This window comes from Chelon labrosus (assembly GCF_963514085.1).
Source record: "Chelon labrosus genome assembly, chromosome: 24".
In the NCBI taxonomy this organism is placed as follows: domain Eukaryota; kingdom Metazoa; phylum Chordata; class Actinopteri; order Mugiliformes; family Mugilidae; genus Chelon; species Chelon labrosus.
The window spans coordinates 11,314,213-11,332,962 of NC_140357.1; the positions used below are offsets into that span (position 1 = coordinate 11,314,213).

Here is an 18,750-nt window from a genome sequence, read left to right on the forward strand (position 1 = left end):
CTATTTGATTTCGCAGCCCGCTGACCTACTTCGTGCAAGTTGGGAGTGAAAGCAGCGCAGTGCGGGTCGTGAAATTGCGCAAGAAGAGATGAAGGGTGATGTGGACGCGGCAGCAGCGGTGACCCCGCGGGGAAACCTCCACTAAAAGCGCAGGAGATAGAGGAGAGGAAAGGAAGGAAGGAAAGGAAGCGAAGAGCAGGAGGTGTGTTGAGCGTGTGCGCGGAGACAGAGGAGGACATGAGCGCGTCTCCTCACCTGGACCTCGGGCTGATGTTGCTGCTGCTGCTGCTACTGGCCTGCTGGCGAACCCCTGGCATGGTGGGAGCAAGTGAGTCTTTCTCTTCTCTCTCTCACACTCTCATGTTCAAGGTCAGTTTAGGAGCAAATAAAAATCTGAGAAGTCACAGTGTTGGAGGATGCAAAGCAGCTGCTGGAAACGGCTGGATGTGGCAAAGGTGTCTGCGCATGTGTCCCTCAAGATGGATTTCGTTTTAAAAGGTGATTTATTTGCAGAAAATGTGAATTTAAAGGTTTAGTTTGGACTCAGAACTGAAGAATCTTGTCAAAAGAAAAGTGGAATGATGATTTAAAAGCAATATTAACAATGGTTTTATCATTCCTGCCACTTATCGAGCCAATCTTAAACTATTCCTTTATGCAGAATCCAGAAAATGTAAAAAAAAATAAATAAGTGTCCAAACTCTTTGCACTAACTCTTTTTTTTTTTGCAGATGTTTGCAAAGACAACAAACACTCGGGGCCTGAACGTCGTTTCGTTTGAAGCGATGAAATATAAATCGGGCGTTGTTGAATATTTCACCGTGTGATTCTGTCAGGAGCTTGGAAGTGCTCATTTATTCATGCGTCCCGTCTGAATGCGTTTACCCTGGAAGATAAACCCTTGTTTTGCCGTCTCCCGGAGCTTTAAGCACACTACGGTTTTGCGGCGTGATCACCTGTTTGATTGGAGGCGAGTGGAGCTGCTGCTGTGCTCTGTTTGTTGTCTTATATGTCAACAAGACAAACAGCTGGAGTGAAACTGTCAAGCCCTTGTCGGGGTTTTTTTAATTAGCTGTACAGTTCAATCATCTGAGCTGCTGGTTCCTCAGGTTCCTCGTGAAGTCCAGATCAACGAGCCTCTTCCTTGGCTGAATAAAAAGAGGCAGCTGATCTGCATTTACGAGCCTTCCTATCGATTTGCATTCGCCTTCTCTGCTCGGCGTCATAAATGTCTGCTCTTCGACACCCGCTCTCCATACCAGGAGGCAGAACAAAACCAAACTGAAAATGACTTTCACAGCTCGACAAGCACATCTCCTTCTCCCTCGTTCTGCCGTTGTGTTGCATCTCACTCGGCTCTCAGGTGAAATCCCTGGAAACGAGACGAAAGACATTGGGGAGAACAAAGGAGAAAGCTGAACGCGTGGAGAAAGCACGTAGGGGGGGGATGTTAAAAACGCGCCAACACATGAGGTCTTTATTTTTATTCATGCGCGCTCCGCTCAGCTTCACGTCACCGCTCTCCTCATTGTCCTCTTTCTTTCTGCCTTCGTTATGTTTCAGTTTTGTGGCTGCTGCTGCTGCCGCTGCTCAAACGTTAATCCGTACTCGTGGGACATGACTCATCTTGACCCACTGAGGTAACATTGAAAGTCTCGGCTAATTGCTGACAGTCCAGGTCAAAAATGTTGTTGCATAAGGAGTGTGGTCATTAGTCAGGATGTGATTAGCAGCTTGGACCGGCTGCAAAGAGACGTACGTGACCGTTTAAAATTATTACATAGAACTGGTGGACATATGATCAGGACGACACTAGAATATCTGATCTAACGTTCCCTGTTAAAGTCAAACAATGTGAGGCTTATTACAACAACAAAAAAAAAGACAAAATGGGCGAAAAGAGACACAAAAAGAGCCTTAAAACGGCCACAAAGAGACAACAATTAAAAAGAACCCCACAGAGAGACAACCAAACGTCTGTGCAAAGACACAAAAGGACGAAACGACACGTGAAGCGGCCTGAAAGAGACACGTGATCTCCACAAAAGACACAAAACGACCACAAAAAGAGGCACAAAATGTCCGTGAAGACAGAAAACCACCAGAAGGAGACGGAAAGTGTTCAGAAGAAACACAAAATGTACAAAGAGAGACACAAAATGTACAAAGAGAGACTCAAAACGTCTGTAAGGAGACACAAAATGTCTGTGAAGACAGGAAACGACCATGAGGAGACAAAAAATGTCCAGAAGAAACACAAAATTTCCAAAGAGAGACCCCAAAACGTCTGTAAGGAGACACAAAATGTCCATGAAGACAGAAAACCACCACAAGGAGACAAAGTGTTCAGAAGAAACACAAAATGTTAAGGAGAGACTCAAAACGTCTGTAAGGAGACACAAAATGTCTGTGAAGACGGGAAACGGCCACAAGGAGACAAAAAATGTCCAGAAGAAACACAAAATGTCCACAGAGAGACCCCAAAATGTCTGTAAGGAGACACAAAATGTCTGTGAAGACAGAAAACCGCCACAATGAGACGGAAGAAACACGAAATGTCCACAGAGAGACTCAAAATGTCTTGTAAGGAGACGTAAAATGTCCTTGAAGAGACACACGTTCTCATAAAGTGACACAAAATGTCATAAAAGAGACACAAGACAGAAAGAAGCGCCAAATCTCATAAAGGGACACCAGACACCCATGAAGAGACTGAAAATGTCCCTTAAGATACGTGATAATAACCACAAAGAGACACACAATCTTATAATTGGGCACAGATAGAGAGAGATACCAAACATAACAGGAAAGAAGAAATAAAAGACATAAAATGACTGCCACAAGAAAGACAGCATCTCTGTCTGTTGTCTCGTAACCTGTCCACGACACACAGGTTGCTCTTGTACGGTAGCGCTCTCTTGAACAGACATCCATCCATCTCAGAGAGCGGCGGGGAGGCATTAGCCAGATTAGACTGTCCGAGTCGATCAGCAAACCGTTATTTCTCCGTGATTTACAGCCGGCCGTCGGCCTCGACCCGTGCGTCACGGACTTACTCTACTCTGGCGGCGGCGGCGCCGATGTAAACAGCTGCTCCCATCACGAGGGTCAGGTTTTGTTTTTGTCAACACTCTGTTGCTGCTGGTTTGGGTTTGGATTTGACAATAAAATGTAGGTTTGGTGGAGGATTTATCTCCGTCTTCTAGTCCTAATTAATGAAAAGAGCATTGTGTGGAAAGAGAAACACTTCCCTGGCCGTGCATCAACATTTTACAGTCGTGTTAAACCCGTATAAGGACTGATATGTTTAAAACTTGAGATGTGGGCTTCCTGAGTCTTTGTAATTGAGCTTTTCTCACCTACTCTTACATATTATTTAGATTTATCCATTTGTTTGCGTTCTCCGTTTAAAGGGCCATGGTGTAAGCTTTTTAGCCACCTAGTGGTGAAGTAGGGAATTGCAACTCGTCGTTAAATCTTCAAAAATTGAGCGGAAGTGTTTGGTTTGTCTTTTCTGGGCTACTGAAATATAGCAAAGGCTGCAAAAAGTACAGAGTCGTGGCTCCAAGAGGATGAATCTTAACTGTGGTGATGCTTGTAGTGACATGTTTGACTTTAAAGGAATACTCTGTGAAGAAACTAACCATGATCCCACCTTTGGCGTATTTTATAACAATTAAAGTGTAGAAAATTAAAAATTAATGTGTATAAATACGTAGTTTAGACAAACGGCGCTAAATCACGAAGGACAAACAAGGACACATGTGCTTTAACATCCCCCTGAACTCCTATATTTTATCATTTAATCAATATCCACATTCGACTCCCCCCCTCTCCATTTATTAATTTATTTTTTTTTTTACATTGATCTCTTTCTCTCCCTCCTCGTCCATCCATCTCACTTTGCCCTTCGCCCGTCTCTTCTCTAAAAACCGAAAGATTGAAAATTCAGCACCTCCATCTCTTGATATCTGCCCGAGATAACTGCTGTCTCTTCATCTTTTTTTTTTTTGCCTTCCTCCTCCCTCCGTCTCATTCATCCTCCGCTCTGTCATATTCCTGTCGTCTTTCATCCACCTCTCTCTCTCTCTCTCTCATCTCCATCTCTTCCCCTCTGTCTTTCTGACTCCCCCATCTAAGCCTCCCCTCTCATCTCCTCTCCCGGTGTGTGTATAATGTAATTGCAGAGGTCTATTCACTGTGTGAGAACTCCATCGCAGGCCTGGCAGATGAAAGCGGTTGGGATTTAGCAGCGGTAACGTGACGGGAGTTCGGGGGCATCTTGTCTCATCATTGGCACAGACGAGGAAACGCAGCTCTGAGTGTGTTTTATTTATTTGTGTGTTGAAGGAGGATTAGCTGCTTTTGCTTTTGCATTATAATTATATGTATATGCGTTTTTTTCAATGCATACATGTAAAAATCATAGATGTATAAAGATGTACAGCTCCTCTAAAGTGAAGCCAAAGCAAGTAGAGCTCCCCCTGGTGTCTGGCTGCAGTATAGGTCATAAGCTCCGCCCCCTCCATGTTAGTAGGCGGGGCTACCGGTTGCCATGCCAACTGCTTCGCAAAGCGGTCCAGTGGGACGGACTCTGGCTCCAAAGTGGCAAGATGTCGCCGCCCGTATCCGCCGGTGAAAATAGCGTCAGTTTGGCCAAAGCAAGGAAGGAAGTGGTGACGCGTCGTACATGTTTATATACAGTCTATGCTCTAGATACACAACATGGACGTCCTATGTGTTTATGAATCCTCCAGTCTGATGAGGAACATCTTGACTGGTCCGTTGCAGAGTCCTGTCCAAGTTTGGACTTGTGATGGCAGACATTCAGACCTAAGAGAGACGCACCATCCGATTTTGAGATTAACTTGAGCTTGAAAGTCGTTAAATCACCCGTCGCTGATGTTTGATATTTAAGATTTGTGGATGATCCGGTCTGTGCTTTACCAAAAAAACAACGAGAGAGACGAGTCTACAATGATTCGCAGCAGATAATGTTGTTTCATATTAAACATATCGGGTTAATGTTAGCAAAGTCAAAGAGGAAGTTTCTCCTGAAGTCAGGATTTTAAAACTCAGTAGGTTAAGTTTGCTTTTTCTATTTCCTATAAAATTTTCTGAATAAGTTTCTTCATTTAACTTGATGACGAATCTTTTTATTCACCGTACAGATGTCGCCTCTGGCTCGTTGTGAATTTTAGATGTTAGCTGTAGCTTGCTAGCAGACTGACCATCTCTCTAGCTCCTGTTTACTTTCTATTTTTGTGAGTTTTAAGGTTTTCAGTATAACAAATGTTCCCGTATTCAAATAATAGTCTGTTCACTCCCTCATCCTGTTGGTGCCAACTCATTTATGTATGGTTTTAGCTCAAACCCCGTGGTTAAACACTGATGAAGAGTGATTTGAATGCATGTTTGCCTCAGTTTGCATCACCCGCTGTGAATTCCCTCCCGTGCCGACTTCCATCGTTTCCCGCTGACGCCGAACGCGGTCGCTCCACCTCCTAAAAATCAGCCTTTCGTTTCATTCGAAGGGGATCTTGTTTTTGCTCAATGGGAACAAATCTCTGCACGGCCACAATTAACTGTGTCGTCACATGTTTAAATTCAGAAACTGCTTTTTCCTGCAGCACAGACATTCAGTAATTATACAGGGAGGATATGTACATATATATATATATTCAGAAAATAAGCACAGTGGCCAACTTCTACGCCCCCACAGTGTCAGGAAATAGACCAGAATGCATTGCAGCCACAGGATGATGCATTTTCTCGACTGGGTAAAAAAAAAAAAAAAATACCAACAACTCCCACCTTGTTGCTCTTGCTTTGCTTTCATTCACTCCGCCTACACACGCTGGATGCAACAAGTTTATAATCCGTGTGTCAGCTGCCAGAGGGCATTCTGGGAACTGTAGGAAGTCACAGACTGAAGCAGACGAGTCAGACTGAACTTAAAGCACTCGGTTTGGAGCTGGATGGATGTTTTGTGTAGCTGTATCACAGGACATTTGTGCATATATTCTTTTATTTTTCCTGTGATGAGTGTGCAGCGGTTTTGGCAGGCAGGTCCTGCAGGGAGCCAGAGGAAGGCTGGCTGGAATAATGAGCTGCGGTTAGCTTGTTAGCTCCAGATAGAGCCTGACATTCATGGTCATACTCCACGGAGCTCTCGGTTTGGAATTAGGCTGAAATTTTTTATTTATTTATTTATTTATTTTATATCTGTCACTGAATATTTGGAGAGAAGGTGTCGGGGGGGGGGGGGGGGGGCTGCCGCCTACGCCAGCCCTGGAGATCAGCTGCTCTCTTTGGTTTTGGCAGCAGAGGAGAGGCTTGCTGTGGTTTGCCGCCGCTCCAGAAAAAGGTGTCAAAAGATCAGCAGACCAAGAAACTGCTCTTTGTGCATGTTAGACGTTAGCTGTAGCTTGTTAGCATCTTAGAAGACAGGACTGAGAGACTGACCATCTCTCTATCTCCTGTTTTCTTTCTATTTTAGTCAATTTTAAATTTTTACTTTAACCAATTGCAACTCGTGCCACTGTTTCTATATTTGAACAATATTCTGTTCATTTGTTCATCCAGTGCAGCTGTTAGGAGGCGTGCAAACACATCTTTGTATGATTTAGCGGATGAACAATGATGAAAAGTGGAATTAGGCTGAATGCTAAATGCTAAATTAAACTTTAATGTACTGTAAAAAATAAATAAATAAATAAATAAATTGTTGGCGCCATAGTGGAATTAGAAATCTTCAAATTTATAGCAATAAAGCATTTAATTAAATTGTTTAAATTGTTACTACTTAAAGCACTGAATAAAATAAATGGTTAAAATATGAATATTTAAATTAATTTAAATGAATATTAACAAATATTAATTATTAAATATTGCACATGTATTAAATCCCATTAATACAAAACAATTTAGACAAAAAAATAGATTTATTTTATTTATTTAACAACAATTTGACCTTTAATGCACCATAATAAATAATATAATTATTTTTTAGCCTTGCTGTCCTAATTGGCTGCCACGGAGGCTCCTTTTCCCATCTGATGTGTTTTTTTTAAACCACACACACACACACACACACACACAAACATACTGTATGTACACACACATTCACACACTCTTCCAATGGCCACATATTAATTGCTTTCTGCAGCCAGAAGAGCTGATGAGAAATGTGGAGTGCTATTCCTGTCCCGCACTGAAAGGAGAGGAACTTGGATTGGATGGACTGAGGTCATCAATAGTTCTTGGCCCTTGGTGAAAAAAAATAAATAAAAAAATCTAGTTATCGATTCCTTTAGATGTTAAATCATCAGGGAGAGGAAAGACGTAGACGGATGGCTGCCACTCTCTGTCCCCATGCTGTTGTCCCGTTCTTCATTTCAGGGTTTTATGTCTTTACTTTGTCTTTTACGTCTTATGTCTTCGTTTCCCGTCAGTTCTGATGTCTAAATGTGCAAAGTGCATTTAGATCTGGCCCGTGCACGCAGATGGAAACACACACTGATGGAGTATCTGTGTGGATGTTTGTTTATGTGTCCAGGACGTGCAGGTTTTTGGCAAGAGAGGCGAGGCCGTGTTTGAAGAGGCTCTGAGTGGTTTACTCTCCTCATCCAGACACAAACAAAAACAGGAAACTATTTGAGGACCGCTTTGATATTTAGGGACGTGTGCTCCTTTTCGCTTCCTCGCTGCGAGTCCGACGACAGGATTGATGGCTCTGTCGTGGTTAAATACAAAGCAGGAACCAGCAGCTGAGGCTGCAGGGGGAAAAACGGTAAGCTGGACTCTGCTCAGTTTGCAAAGTCTGTCACCGTATCTAAAGCTCCCTGGTGAACTTGTTATAGCTGGTTTGTTTGATGCCAACAACCAGAGTGGAATAAATTATTTTTATAGTTATGTGCCAGAATAAAGACCAGGACTCACCAAGCAGACAGTTTCTTTTATATCTTCGTCTGAACCATAGACTGTATATAAATATGGACAATGCGTCGCCACTTCCTTGCATTGGCTTTATCTGCAATCGTCGTAGACTCGTCTCTCTCGTTGGTTTTTGGTAAAGCACAGACCTGATCATTCACGAACCTTAAATATCAAACATCGGCGACGGGTGATGACGGGTGTGCAAGCAGTTGGAGACGTTTAATGAGTTTCAAGCTCAAGTTTTCACCAGTCTGTTTCGTGTTGATCTTAAAATCTGATGATGAGTCTCTCTTAGGTCTTAATATCTCCTATCACAAGTCTAAACCTGGACAGGACTCTGCAAGGGACCAGTCAAGAAGTAACACATAGGACGTCCATGTTGTGTATCTAGAGCATAGACTGTATATAAATATGTACAATGCGTCCCCACTTCCTTGCTTTGGCCAAACTGACGCTATTTTCCCGGGGATATGGGCGGCGCCATCTTGCGACTTTGGAGCCAGAGTCTCAACACGGTCCGAGAGTGGAACCACGCAGAGCCGCAATACCGATGCCCCGCCCACACTTCCTCCAGACTCATTCGCGTTTTTGTTTAATCAATGCTACGCTCTGCTCTACCACCACCACTTACAACGAAATGTTGGATTATACACTGAGCTTGTTTTTAATTTTGGTTTTTACAACTCTCACAGTCCCACGGAGCCACTGTATGGAGCGTTTGGCATGGCAACTGGTAGTCGCCAATATGTCACGTCCATAACGTCAAATAACTAACGAAAACGAAGCTTATCCCAAAAACACATTATATTAACTGCCTAAAATGACAGAAACCATCCTTGAAAGAAATGATTTGACGTGTATTGTAGTGTTTTAGTTTGGCCCAAGTCCCGCCCACTAACATGGAGGGGGTGGAGCTTATGACCTATACTGCAGCCAGCCACCAGGGGGAGCTCTACTTGCTTTGGCTTCACTTTTGCGGAGCAGTCCCGCCGTCCATCTTTATACAGTCTATAGTCTGAATCTTCAAATGCGCAAATATAGTTCGTAGCACTTCCTGTTTCCTTTTTTAAAAGACAAGTGCCACCTGCTGGTAGGAAGAGTTATTTTCTGCGTATAAACCGTCTGGCTGTGGTCTTAGTGCGACGATTTCTTCGTGAAGTCAACCTGTGAAGACTCTAAAAAGTCACTACGTCTTGTTTAAATAACTTTCCAAAACGTCAAACCCTTGATTTAAACTAATTAGATCAAATCAATGGTTTCTTAACCTTTTACCACAAAGCCTCCTTAAAATGTGGCTGCAAATGTTAAGTGAAATATCAATAAAGATGACTTGATCCCCTGACTGTGCAATAAAGTCAGTCATATATTTGTGCATATTTAGTCCAATTCGTCTTTAGCATTTTTTGGCACCTTTTGTTTTAATCCATTACAGAGGATTAAAATCCACTCATCAACCGGAGCATGGAGGGATATAATAAAATAAGATGCAATAACAAAGAAGAGAGAGACATGGTTAGAATAATGCCTCTGGGCTGCAGAGCATTATTCATGTCTCGCTATATTCATCTTTAATGGATTGATTTGCCAGAGAGACGGAGAGAGATAACGGCTTCAGCCCTCTCCTGGCACTTTGTTGATGCAGTGATTTCTTCAGAGTTATATTTCTTTGTGAAGGAGCTGGTGACGTCTGTCCAGGGGGTTCATGTCATTGTTTGGGGACTATTTCCTTATTAAAGCAAATTTAAGGCTTCGGGGAAAAGCGGCGGCATTCTGGCATCGGTTTGTGTTTGACTCTCGTCCAGGCCGCATCAGTACCATCCATCACCTTAGAGACGGAGCCGAACACAAACTTTATCACCTACTCATTCCTTCTTATTCAAGCCACGGTGTCCACATACTTTTAGCCACAAATCCTCTGCAGGCCGTTAAGCATCTCCTGACTTCTCCTAACAAATATTAAAAATACTGTCTGTGTGTGTTAACAGCCGTGCCAGCAGCCCCGGTGAACGTATCGGTGACCCAGCTGAGGGCGCACTCAGCCATGGTGACCTGGAACGTCCCTCAAGGAGACACCGTCATTGGCTACGCCATCTCCCAGCAGGTACGGTGCAGTATCCCTGTATCGTCACCTTATTTAACTGACTCCAGTGTCTCACTCTGCTCTTTCATTTGGTGGAAGAATCCAAATAATGAACTGAACTGCCCAGACAGCCTGGACGGTTGCCATGTTTTTAAAAGCTAAATCATTCAGTTTCTATATATTTACTGTATCATTTGGGGAGTGGATTTTTATTTTTTTTTTATTTTCCTTCAAAATGCTGTGTCAGTCTGGAGTCCAGTCAGCAGTCAGCATTTTGCTTTAAAGGCTCTTTGAATCGGGGCGGGTTTAAAAGTCTGGGAAGCTGTTTGAGGAATTTACTCGTAAACGTTTGGCTAAATGAAAGTGGTTCACGTCTAGACAGGCAAAAGTTGAAGAATTACAAAAGGCGCAGCCAAAAGACGACCCAGGACTTAATTTATTCATTCATTCATTCATTCATTCATTTTCTGTCACCGCTTGTCCTCTGGAGGGTCACGGTTGGGCTGGAGCCTATCCCAGTTGTATAGATATTCATCTCAGACTTTATTTTTGTTCGTATCTATAGCTTCTTTTTTTTTAAGTTTCAGCTAATTATCTCAACATTTACTCATATTTAGCTAACTTTATAACTAGCTAACCCACTACTTATAGCTAATTATGCTTTAGCTTTATAACTCTTGTAGCTAACAGGCTACCCAGCTCTTTGCTCACTTGCAAACTGCTGCTGCTAAAGTGTCTTTCAGCAATTATCTGCATTTTAATTATATTAATTGGGCTCACCATTCACTAACATGGAGGGGGCGGAGCTTATCACCTATACTGCATCCAGCCACCAGGGGGAGCTATACTTGCCTTGGCTTCACTTTAGAGAAGAAGTTCCACCGTCCATCTTTATATACAGTCTATAGTGTGAACCTTCAAATCTACAAATATAGTTTTTAGCACTTCCTGTTTCCTTTTTTTTTTTTTTAACAACAAATACAGACTACTGCCACCTGCTGGTAGGAAGAGTTATTTAATGTGTATGAACCGTCTGGCTCTGGTCTTAGCGGGGCGTTCAAGTGCAATGTTTTGGTACGTGAGGTCACCTCCTGTGGAGACTCTTCCAAACTTTCCAAAACGTCAAACCCTTGATTTAAATTAAATGATTGGATCAAATCAATGGTTTCTTAACCTTTTACCACATAGCCTCCTTAAAATGTGGCTGCTAATGTTAAGTTAAATATAAATAAAGACGACTCGATCGAGTAAAATTATCTTAACATTTACTTATTATATTTAGTGAAATTTATAACTAGCTAACTCACTAGTTTTAGCTAATTATGTTTTAGCTCTATAACTCTTGCAGCTAACAGGCTATCCAGCTCTTTGCTCCCTTGCAAACTGCTTCTGCTGCTAAAGTGTCTTACAGCAATTTTCTGTATTTTAATTTGATTAATTGAGCTCTCAAAGGCTAAATTACCACCTGAAGTACCATCAGCCTCGGCTGCATCGCTGTAATGGACGTGTCACATCCATTCTCCCGTTATACCGCCACGTTTTTGTTCGCCTTAAGATCTCCTGAAAACCCCGGCCTCATTTTAATCAGGTTCCACCGCCCCCGGGTTTTGGCGAAAAGGAGAACCAGACATTAGCTGAGCTCTGCGTGGGAGCCGTCTCCATTAGTGGAGATGATTTGGCCGGGACTCGCCTCGCAGGAGGAACATCCACGGCGGCGGCGATGCCAAACAGCTCGTGTCTTTTGTGGTTGTTTTGTTCTTAAAGTCGCCCCCTCCACGTCTGACTCACAATCCATCAACCTTGTGGCATTTTCAAGAAACACAAGGCGGGGATGTAAAACATCTCCTGCCATGACCTCGGGAAGCACTTCTGTAAAAGCCTTGCTCAAATATTAATGGGGGGAGCAGGTGGATGCAGCAGGTTTTAGTGTTAGTCATCTCCAGATAAGAGCAAAACATGCAGTTATATAAAACACCTTTCCTCCAGAAGCCAGGTCTGATTTTTAAGAATAAGCCGCGGTGTTGTTGATGTGCTTTAAGCTTGATCAAGTCCCAGATAGAGGCTGCGTTATGAGACCGTTAACACACAGTATCTCCCAGTAACAAGCCGAGCCGTCTGTTCGTCAAGGAGAAGCAGGACGAAGCCAGCGTTCTCAGACAAAGAGTTGCTTCACTCATCTGAAGTTGTTCCAAATCCCAGAGCGCCGGCTGCCGAGAATCACACATTGCGTAACGCTGCTACCACACACAGGAAGTAACCCAATTAAACTCTGATTCACGAATCTGAAACTATCAGAAACATTAACTGAATGATGAACGTGAGGCTGATATTAATCAAATAAACTATTTCTGGGTCTGAAGATGCTGCTGGTTTAATCCTGGAGGCACGTTGTCAGGTTTCTGAACCTTCTTGACAAACAGATTTGTTTATCTGCTGCACTTCACTGCTGGAACACATCCGGCTGCTCCTCTGATCTAAAAATACATCACCTGACGACTTCTAGGTCACATTTTACCGAGTTTACAACCCTTCCTCTGCATCCCGGCGCTTTTTTAAAAGTCTCTGAGGCTGAAAAATAAACAGAAAATCCAAGAGAGAGCTACCCAAGAACTTCTTGTTCTACTGATCTTTCCAGTTCTCCGTGGATGGCGCAGTGCAGACCTGCTCTGCTTGCAAAGAAGATTTGTCTACAAACCCCCTTTACTAGAGCAATGTTTCTCTCTGAAATCAAATGTAAACCGCATCAAACGGTTTATCTGCAGAGTTTGGTCAGTCAAAAACAAAACATTGCCTTCAGTTAACGCAGTAGAAGATCTGCAGAGAGCTTTAGAAGATTCTTTATTTTTCTCTCAGGGGAGATTTAGTAAAATTTCTGTTCCAATCACAGCTGAGTCACCGGTGCTGATAAATGACCCTTTTAACCCTCTCCTAGATAAATATTGTACATGACAGCCTGTCGGTGCTGTGGGACCATTAAACCTCTCCTGGCCGAGCCGTTGCTTTCAGCGCTGCCAGACGAGCAGAAGACACCACTCTTGACTTCCTGAATCAGACATCTGGAGAGCCCCGAGCGCCCTGCCAGCCTCCTACTTATTGACTTCTCTCAGCTTTTAGTACTTCACTGACACATTTACTAGCTCGGAAACGTGGCTCTTTTTCTAAACCAGACTCACCGTTGGCTAGAGAGCAGCCGCCTCCGCTGCCTTTCATCCAAGGAAGAGACTGGACAGACGGATTAATGGTGCGCCTACCAACGCCGTCTCACCCTTTTCATTTTACAAAGGAGTTATTGAGACCTTGTTCTGGTGGGTGATTAGATGGAGCTATTTTTCAGAACAAATTGCCGGTGCGTAATTACGGTAATCTAAAATAATTAAAGCCTAATATCTGAGAAGCATTTTTTCCTTTGTTGAAACAGGCTAATAAATCGAAGCTAATAGCACTCTTGAGGATGTGTTTACAAGTGGAGCTGAAACCAGCTCAACTTTAATATGTTTCATGTCTTTCCTATCGTGTACTTCCATAAATTTCATAGTTAGCTTCTCTTCATTGGCTCCCTTTAAAATCTAGAATACAATTTAAAATCCTTAAAAGCCCTTAAAGGCCGAGCTCCATCATATCTTAAAGACTTCATTGTACCATATCATCCCAGCAGATCACTTCCATCTCAAAGTGCAGGCCTACTTGTGGTTCCTAGAGTTTCAAAAAGTAGAATGGGAGGTAGAGCCTTCAGCTATCAGGTCCCTGTCCTGTGGAACCAGCTCCAAGTTTGGGTTCAGGAGGCAGACACCCTCTCTACTTTAAAGGTCAGGCTTAAGACTTTTTGATCAAGCTCATAGTTATGGCTGGGCTGAACCATCCCTGAGTTCTGCTGCAATAGGACTAGGCAGCTGGGGGACGATGCACCGAACACATGTCCTCTACTCTCTGGCACCGAGCTCCTATCCTCTAATCTGTTCTCTCTGGCACCGAGTTCCTATCCTCTAATTTCTTTTCTCTTGCACCGAGCTCCTATCCTCCAGTTTCTTTTCTCTTGCACCAAGCTCCTATCCTCTAATTTCTTTTCTCTGGCACCGAGCTCCTATCCTCTAATTTCTTCTCTCTTGCACCAAGCTCCTATCATCTAATTTCTTCTCTCTTGCACCAAGCTCCTATCCTCTAATTTCTTCTCTCTTGCACCAAGCTCCTATCCTCTAATTTCTTCTCTCTTGCACCAAGTTCCTATCCTCTAATTTCTTCTCTCTTGCACCAAGCTCCTATCCTCTAATTTCTTCTCTCTTGCACCAAGCTCCTATTCTCTAATTTCTTTTCTCTTGCACCGAGCTCCTATCCTCTAATTTCTTCTCTCTTGCACCAAGCTCCTATCCTCTAATTTCTTCTCTCTTGCACCAAGCTCCTATCCTCTAATTTCTTTTCTCTGGCACCGAGCTCCTATCCTCTAATTTCTTTTCTCTTGCACCGAGCTCCTATCCTCTAATTTCTTCTCTCTTGCACCGAGCTCCTATCCTCTAATTTCTTTCTTTCTTTTCTTTTCTGTTAAAAGGCAGTTTTTCCTTGCTGCCGTAGCCTTCAGGCTTGCTATGGGGGTTTCAGACCGGATTTTGTAAAGCTTCTTGTGACAATTTGTATTGTTATTGACGCTATACAAATAAAATTAGACCAAAACCTGTTCAGCAAAGAAGCAGCTTTAAGTTTCCTTCAGGAGCTGGTGGAGACCAAAAACGGAGCTAAAAGAGAATACCTTGCTTCATCAGACACAGATGCAGCTCTAACGATGTTTAACGGCTGGATGTACAAATAGGGAGCTATCTTAAGACAGCTTTATAAAAAAATAAAAGTCCCTGAGTGTCCTTTACACAGCAGCTTCTATTCTCTCCACCAGGACACGGTCCATTTAGTAATCGACTCAGTTCATTATCTCTGCTTCCTTTCACACTGACAAAGTTCCTTTCTGTTTCTACCACATGATGACAGCTGGTCTTACCTTCCCTGCAGAACTAACCCCCCCAGTGAAACAGAAAAGCTTTCAGCTGAGTTTATTTGAGGCGAAGCTGCTCGTTTCAGCTGCGATTCTGGTTTGCATTTATCTTCATATCGGGACACAGCTTTAGTTTTTCCAATTACCCTGCTGGATCATGTTCCTGCAAAGTGTTTACGTGCTCATCTGCTGTGTGTTCGTCTCTGGACACAGTCAAAGCGTCCATTAATGTGTCCTTTAAATGCTGGTGTTGGGTCTGCAGAGGCAGGACGGCCTGATGCAGCGCTCCATCCGAGAGGTGAACACGTCCAGCCGCTGGTGTGTGCTGTGGGATCTGGACGAGGACACGCACTACAGCGTCCAGGTATAAAACACACACACACACACACACATAATAAATCATAAACATTGGTGTTAAATACGGTTTTATGTTAATAAACTTCTAATAAAACACACAATCAGACACAGATATAAGGATTTAAGCACAGTATTGTAAGTTAAACAGGATGTAAACGTGTTTATTTCAATATTTTTAACGAGGACGTCGATGGAGACGGACTCGCGTTCGGAACCAGCCTCTAGTGGACATTTGTAAAAGACATATTTTTAAGTGTTTTACATAGTTAAACTGGCCTAAAAAAACTAATATTTATTATTAAACATGTATTAAATGTTTATAAAGGCTAAATAAATGCAGTAAATCCCTTTAGAGGCGTATAACTGCTCTGTTAATGGGGATAAATGATTAATTAACCTTTAATACAGCCATTAGTTTCCATTTATATCATATTTTATTTATTATTGTAGAGGCCTGAAAGCTCTGTATTTGAGAAGCTTAATTAGATTAGAGGTTCCTATTAACTCTCAGTGACTCTTCTCCACTGCTGGCAGTTTAATTCCTCCATTACAGCGGCACTATTAAACTTTTTATAATCCATTACAGCTTGATAGACTGATACGGGCTGTCCTTCAGCTGCAGGACTCGCTTTAATGTGCTCGTCAGCAGCCGGCCCGGACGTCCTGCGCAAGTGTCACTGGCACAGCCCGGGCCACGTCCACAGGGGCTGGGTTTGACCTCTGACCTTCCCCTGGAGGGCAGGAGGGTTAAAAAGTGGAGAATTTCCCAGTGGAGTTTGGTGGCGTTATCCAGAATGAGTGTGATTATAATTTATATTCCCTTTGTCGCCTTTCACTCTTCCTCAGTGTCCTCCAATCATCATTCAGGAGCCCGGCCAAAAACCTAAGCACCACTTGCTCGCTAAACATCCCCTCCAGAGCCAGTTTCTCACCCTCCTTACATAATGTCAGTGTTCAGCTGTGAAGCGTCTCAGCCTCAGTCAGGATCTTGTTATGTTTTGTTTTGTTTTTTTAGGTGCAGTCCGTCGGGTTGAACGGTGACAGCCAGCCGAGCCGAGCCGTCCACTTCAGGACTCTGGAGAGGAGCGACCATTATCCGGCCGGCGTCCTCGACCAGCGTAAATAATACATGCAACCAGAGAAATAAATTCAGATGCGTTTAGCTGAATAATATTTGTGTGTAAAAGCCCGGTGTGTGTGTCTGCTGTCCTCAGATGAACCAGCGATGGAAGGTCTGGGCATGACTCCTCACCTGCAGACTGGAGAGCTGCTCATCATCACCACCGTGCTGCTGCTGTGGGCAGGTGTGTGTTGCTGTGTTCCTTAAAGCCTGGGTGTCTTTCTATCCACGCGTCTGACTTCTCTCTGCCTCCTCCAGCCGTCATCGCCCTCTTCTGCCGACAGTACGACATCATCAAAGACAACGACTCCAACAGCACCAAGGAGAAGGCCAAGAGGCCGCTGGTCCGGGCCTCCTCCTCCTCCTACTACAACGCCTCGGCCGCCAGCTCGCCCATCTACCACAACGGAGCCGTCCACAGCAGCCGGGTGACTTTCATTTGTCCTCCTTTGTGTTTTTTGTTGCAGCGCTTCTCTACAATGCATGACGGGAATAGTTCGTTTCCTCTGAGGAGCCTTTCGTAGTTGCATCGCAGATCTCCGAGCAACCATCACGACTAAATATAAAGCAACCGGGGCCTGTTGTCGGGTTGGTGATGAGAAATGTCCACAGACTGTGGCAGCTTGACCAGAGAGACAGGCCAGATCTAGAGGACATAGATCATGTCTTCACCTTTAGAACCAGTTAAAGAGGGAAAACCAAAATTTTCATCCACTTATCCAGAGTCTGTAGCTCTCTTCCGGTTCCCAGGCCAGTCTAGATATATAATCCATCCTTAAAGTTCTTGGGGGACGCCCAGCAAACCTCAAAAGAGGGTGCACCCAGGAGGCATGGGTTCCCTAACCACCTCCACTGCACCCTTTTGGACCAAGCCTTGGTCCCAGGAGGTTTTAGCCGCAGCATGCTAGCAGGGCTCGTCCCTAAAGCTGCAGGCGGCCTCTTCCACCTGCACTGCTCGTGTAAAGTACTGTTAATTAAATGCAGTTCCCCGGAGAGAACGTCCACTCACTGATTAACCGATCGATCAGTTAGTAAATCATCGTTGTCCTTGTTCTTGTCTTCCAGATGCACAGAGCCTCCTCCTCCATCAGCATCATCAGGGTCTGAGCGCGGATGTTTGCTTTTGGAGACTTTGGTTTTGGAGACACGGGGGGGATTGTGTACAGATTTACTGTAAAATATTAGAAGAAGGCCTCCATGCTGATCACACTGGACCTGAGGAGTCACTCCTCTATGTGGACGACTGCTGCCCTCTAGTGGCAGGAGGCAAGATCAGCTGGACTCGTCTGGTTCCTTCTCTCTGATGTCAAAGACTGAACTCATCATGCTTCTTACGTTCCCGACACGACTAGATGTTTGTTTCCCCCTTTTTTTTATTTTTATTTTTTCCAGATCTCACGGATTCATCAGTGATTAGCCGTCGCTCGTCTACATCTGTACAGAAACTCAAGGTGTTAGTTATGAAGTGTCAAACATTTGAATGTATGGATGTTTTCTTTAACGGTGTTGAAAAATCAAAGCGATGGAGATGTTCCTCTAGAGGGATTTAAAGGTGTGATGTTGTTGCAGAAAAAAACACAAAGATGCATCAAAGTCCTCTCCACTCAGCTCAGCTCCCCTGCCTCTAACACATTTCCTACGTGGTCCGGACTGGACGACAGATGGCGCCTGATCTCCACCCGTGCAGGCTGTCACAGTGTTTGAGTGTCTGTCTGTAAGAGATAGAGTTTGAAGCTATTAACAGAAAATAAAACGGATTCAGATGAATTAAAAACATGAAGCTGTTGTTATGCACACGACTCAGAGGAATGCATGTCTTTCTGGTTCATTTGAATAAAGGGGGAAATGTCACCGTTCACCGTGCAGACGAAAGGACTTGCAGCTTGGAGGCTTTCCGGGTCAGAGGCCACGGGACGGAGTTCTACCGGAGGCGCTCGGCAACCTTCAGAGCTGAAAGTAAAATATGTTCCTGCTGTCTTCTGTCTTTGATTCTGGCCTCAGTCCCTCCTCCTCCTCCTTCCTCCTCCTTCTTCTTCCTTAGGGAGGGGAAAATAAATGGACATATTCTATTTAAGAACTATATATGCTAATAAAACATAGCTGAGAGTGAGGTGGGGTGACACTTTTTACTTATGTTGTCCTGGAATTAAGGAGAAATGAGACAGAAACAAAATTAAAACGTATACCTTTATTTGAGGATGTCTCCGATCCTTTGCCTTGAATGCAAAGGTGGGTTTCTTCCACAGCTTTCCTTGCTCTTTGATTCTTCTTTCTGTC

General features: G+C 43.7%; 1 protein-coding gene across 1 annotated transcript; it reads left to right on the forward strand.

Moving 5' to 3' along the window:
- Positions 1 to 196: 196 nt before the first annotated feature.
- LOC311509502 (fibronectin type III domain-containing protein 4-like) lies at positions 197 to 18,338 on the forward strand. The gene is made up of 7 exons (XM_084574742.1): positions 197 to 328; positions 9,924 to 10,039; positions 15,259 to 15,360; positions 16,369 to 16,471; positions 16,568 to 16,657; positions 16,732 to 16,901; positions 17,539 to 18,338. Exons 1-7 carry the CDS (start codon positions 238 to 240, stop codon positions 17,578 to 17,580), a joined length of 714 nt encoding a protein of 237 aa, XP_084430868.1. The 5' UTR covers positions 197 to 237; the 3' UTR covers positions 17,581 to 18,338.
- The last annotated feature ends 412 nt before the right edge of the window (positions 18,339 to 18,750 follow it).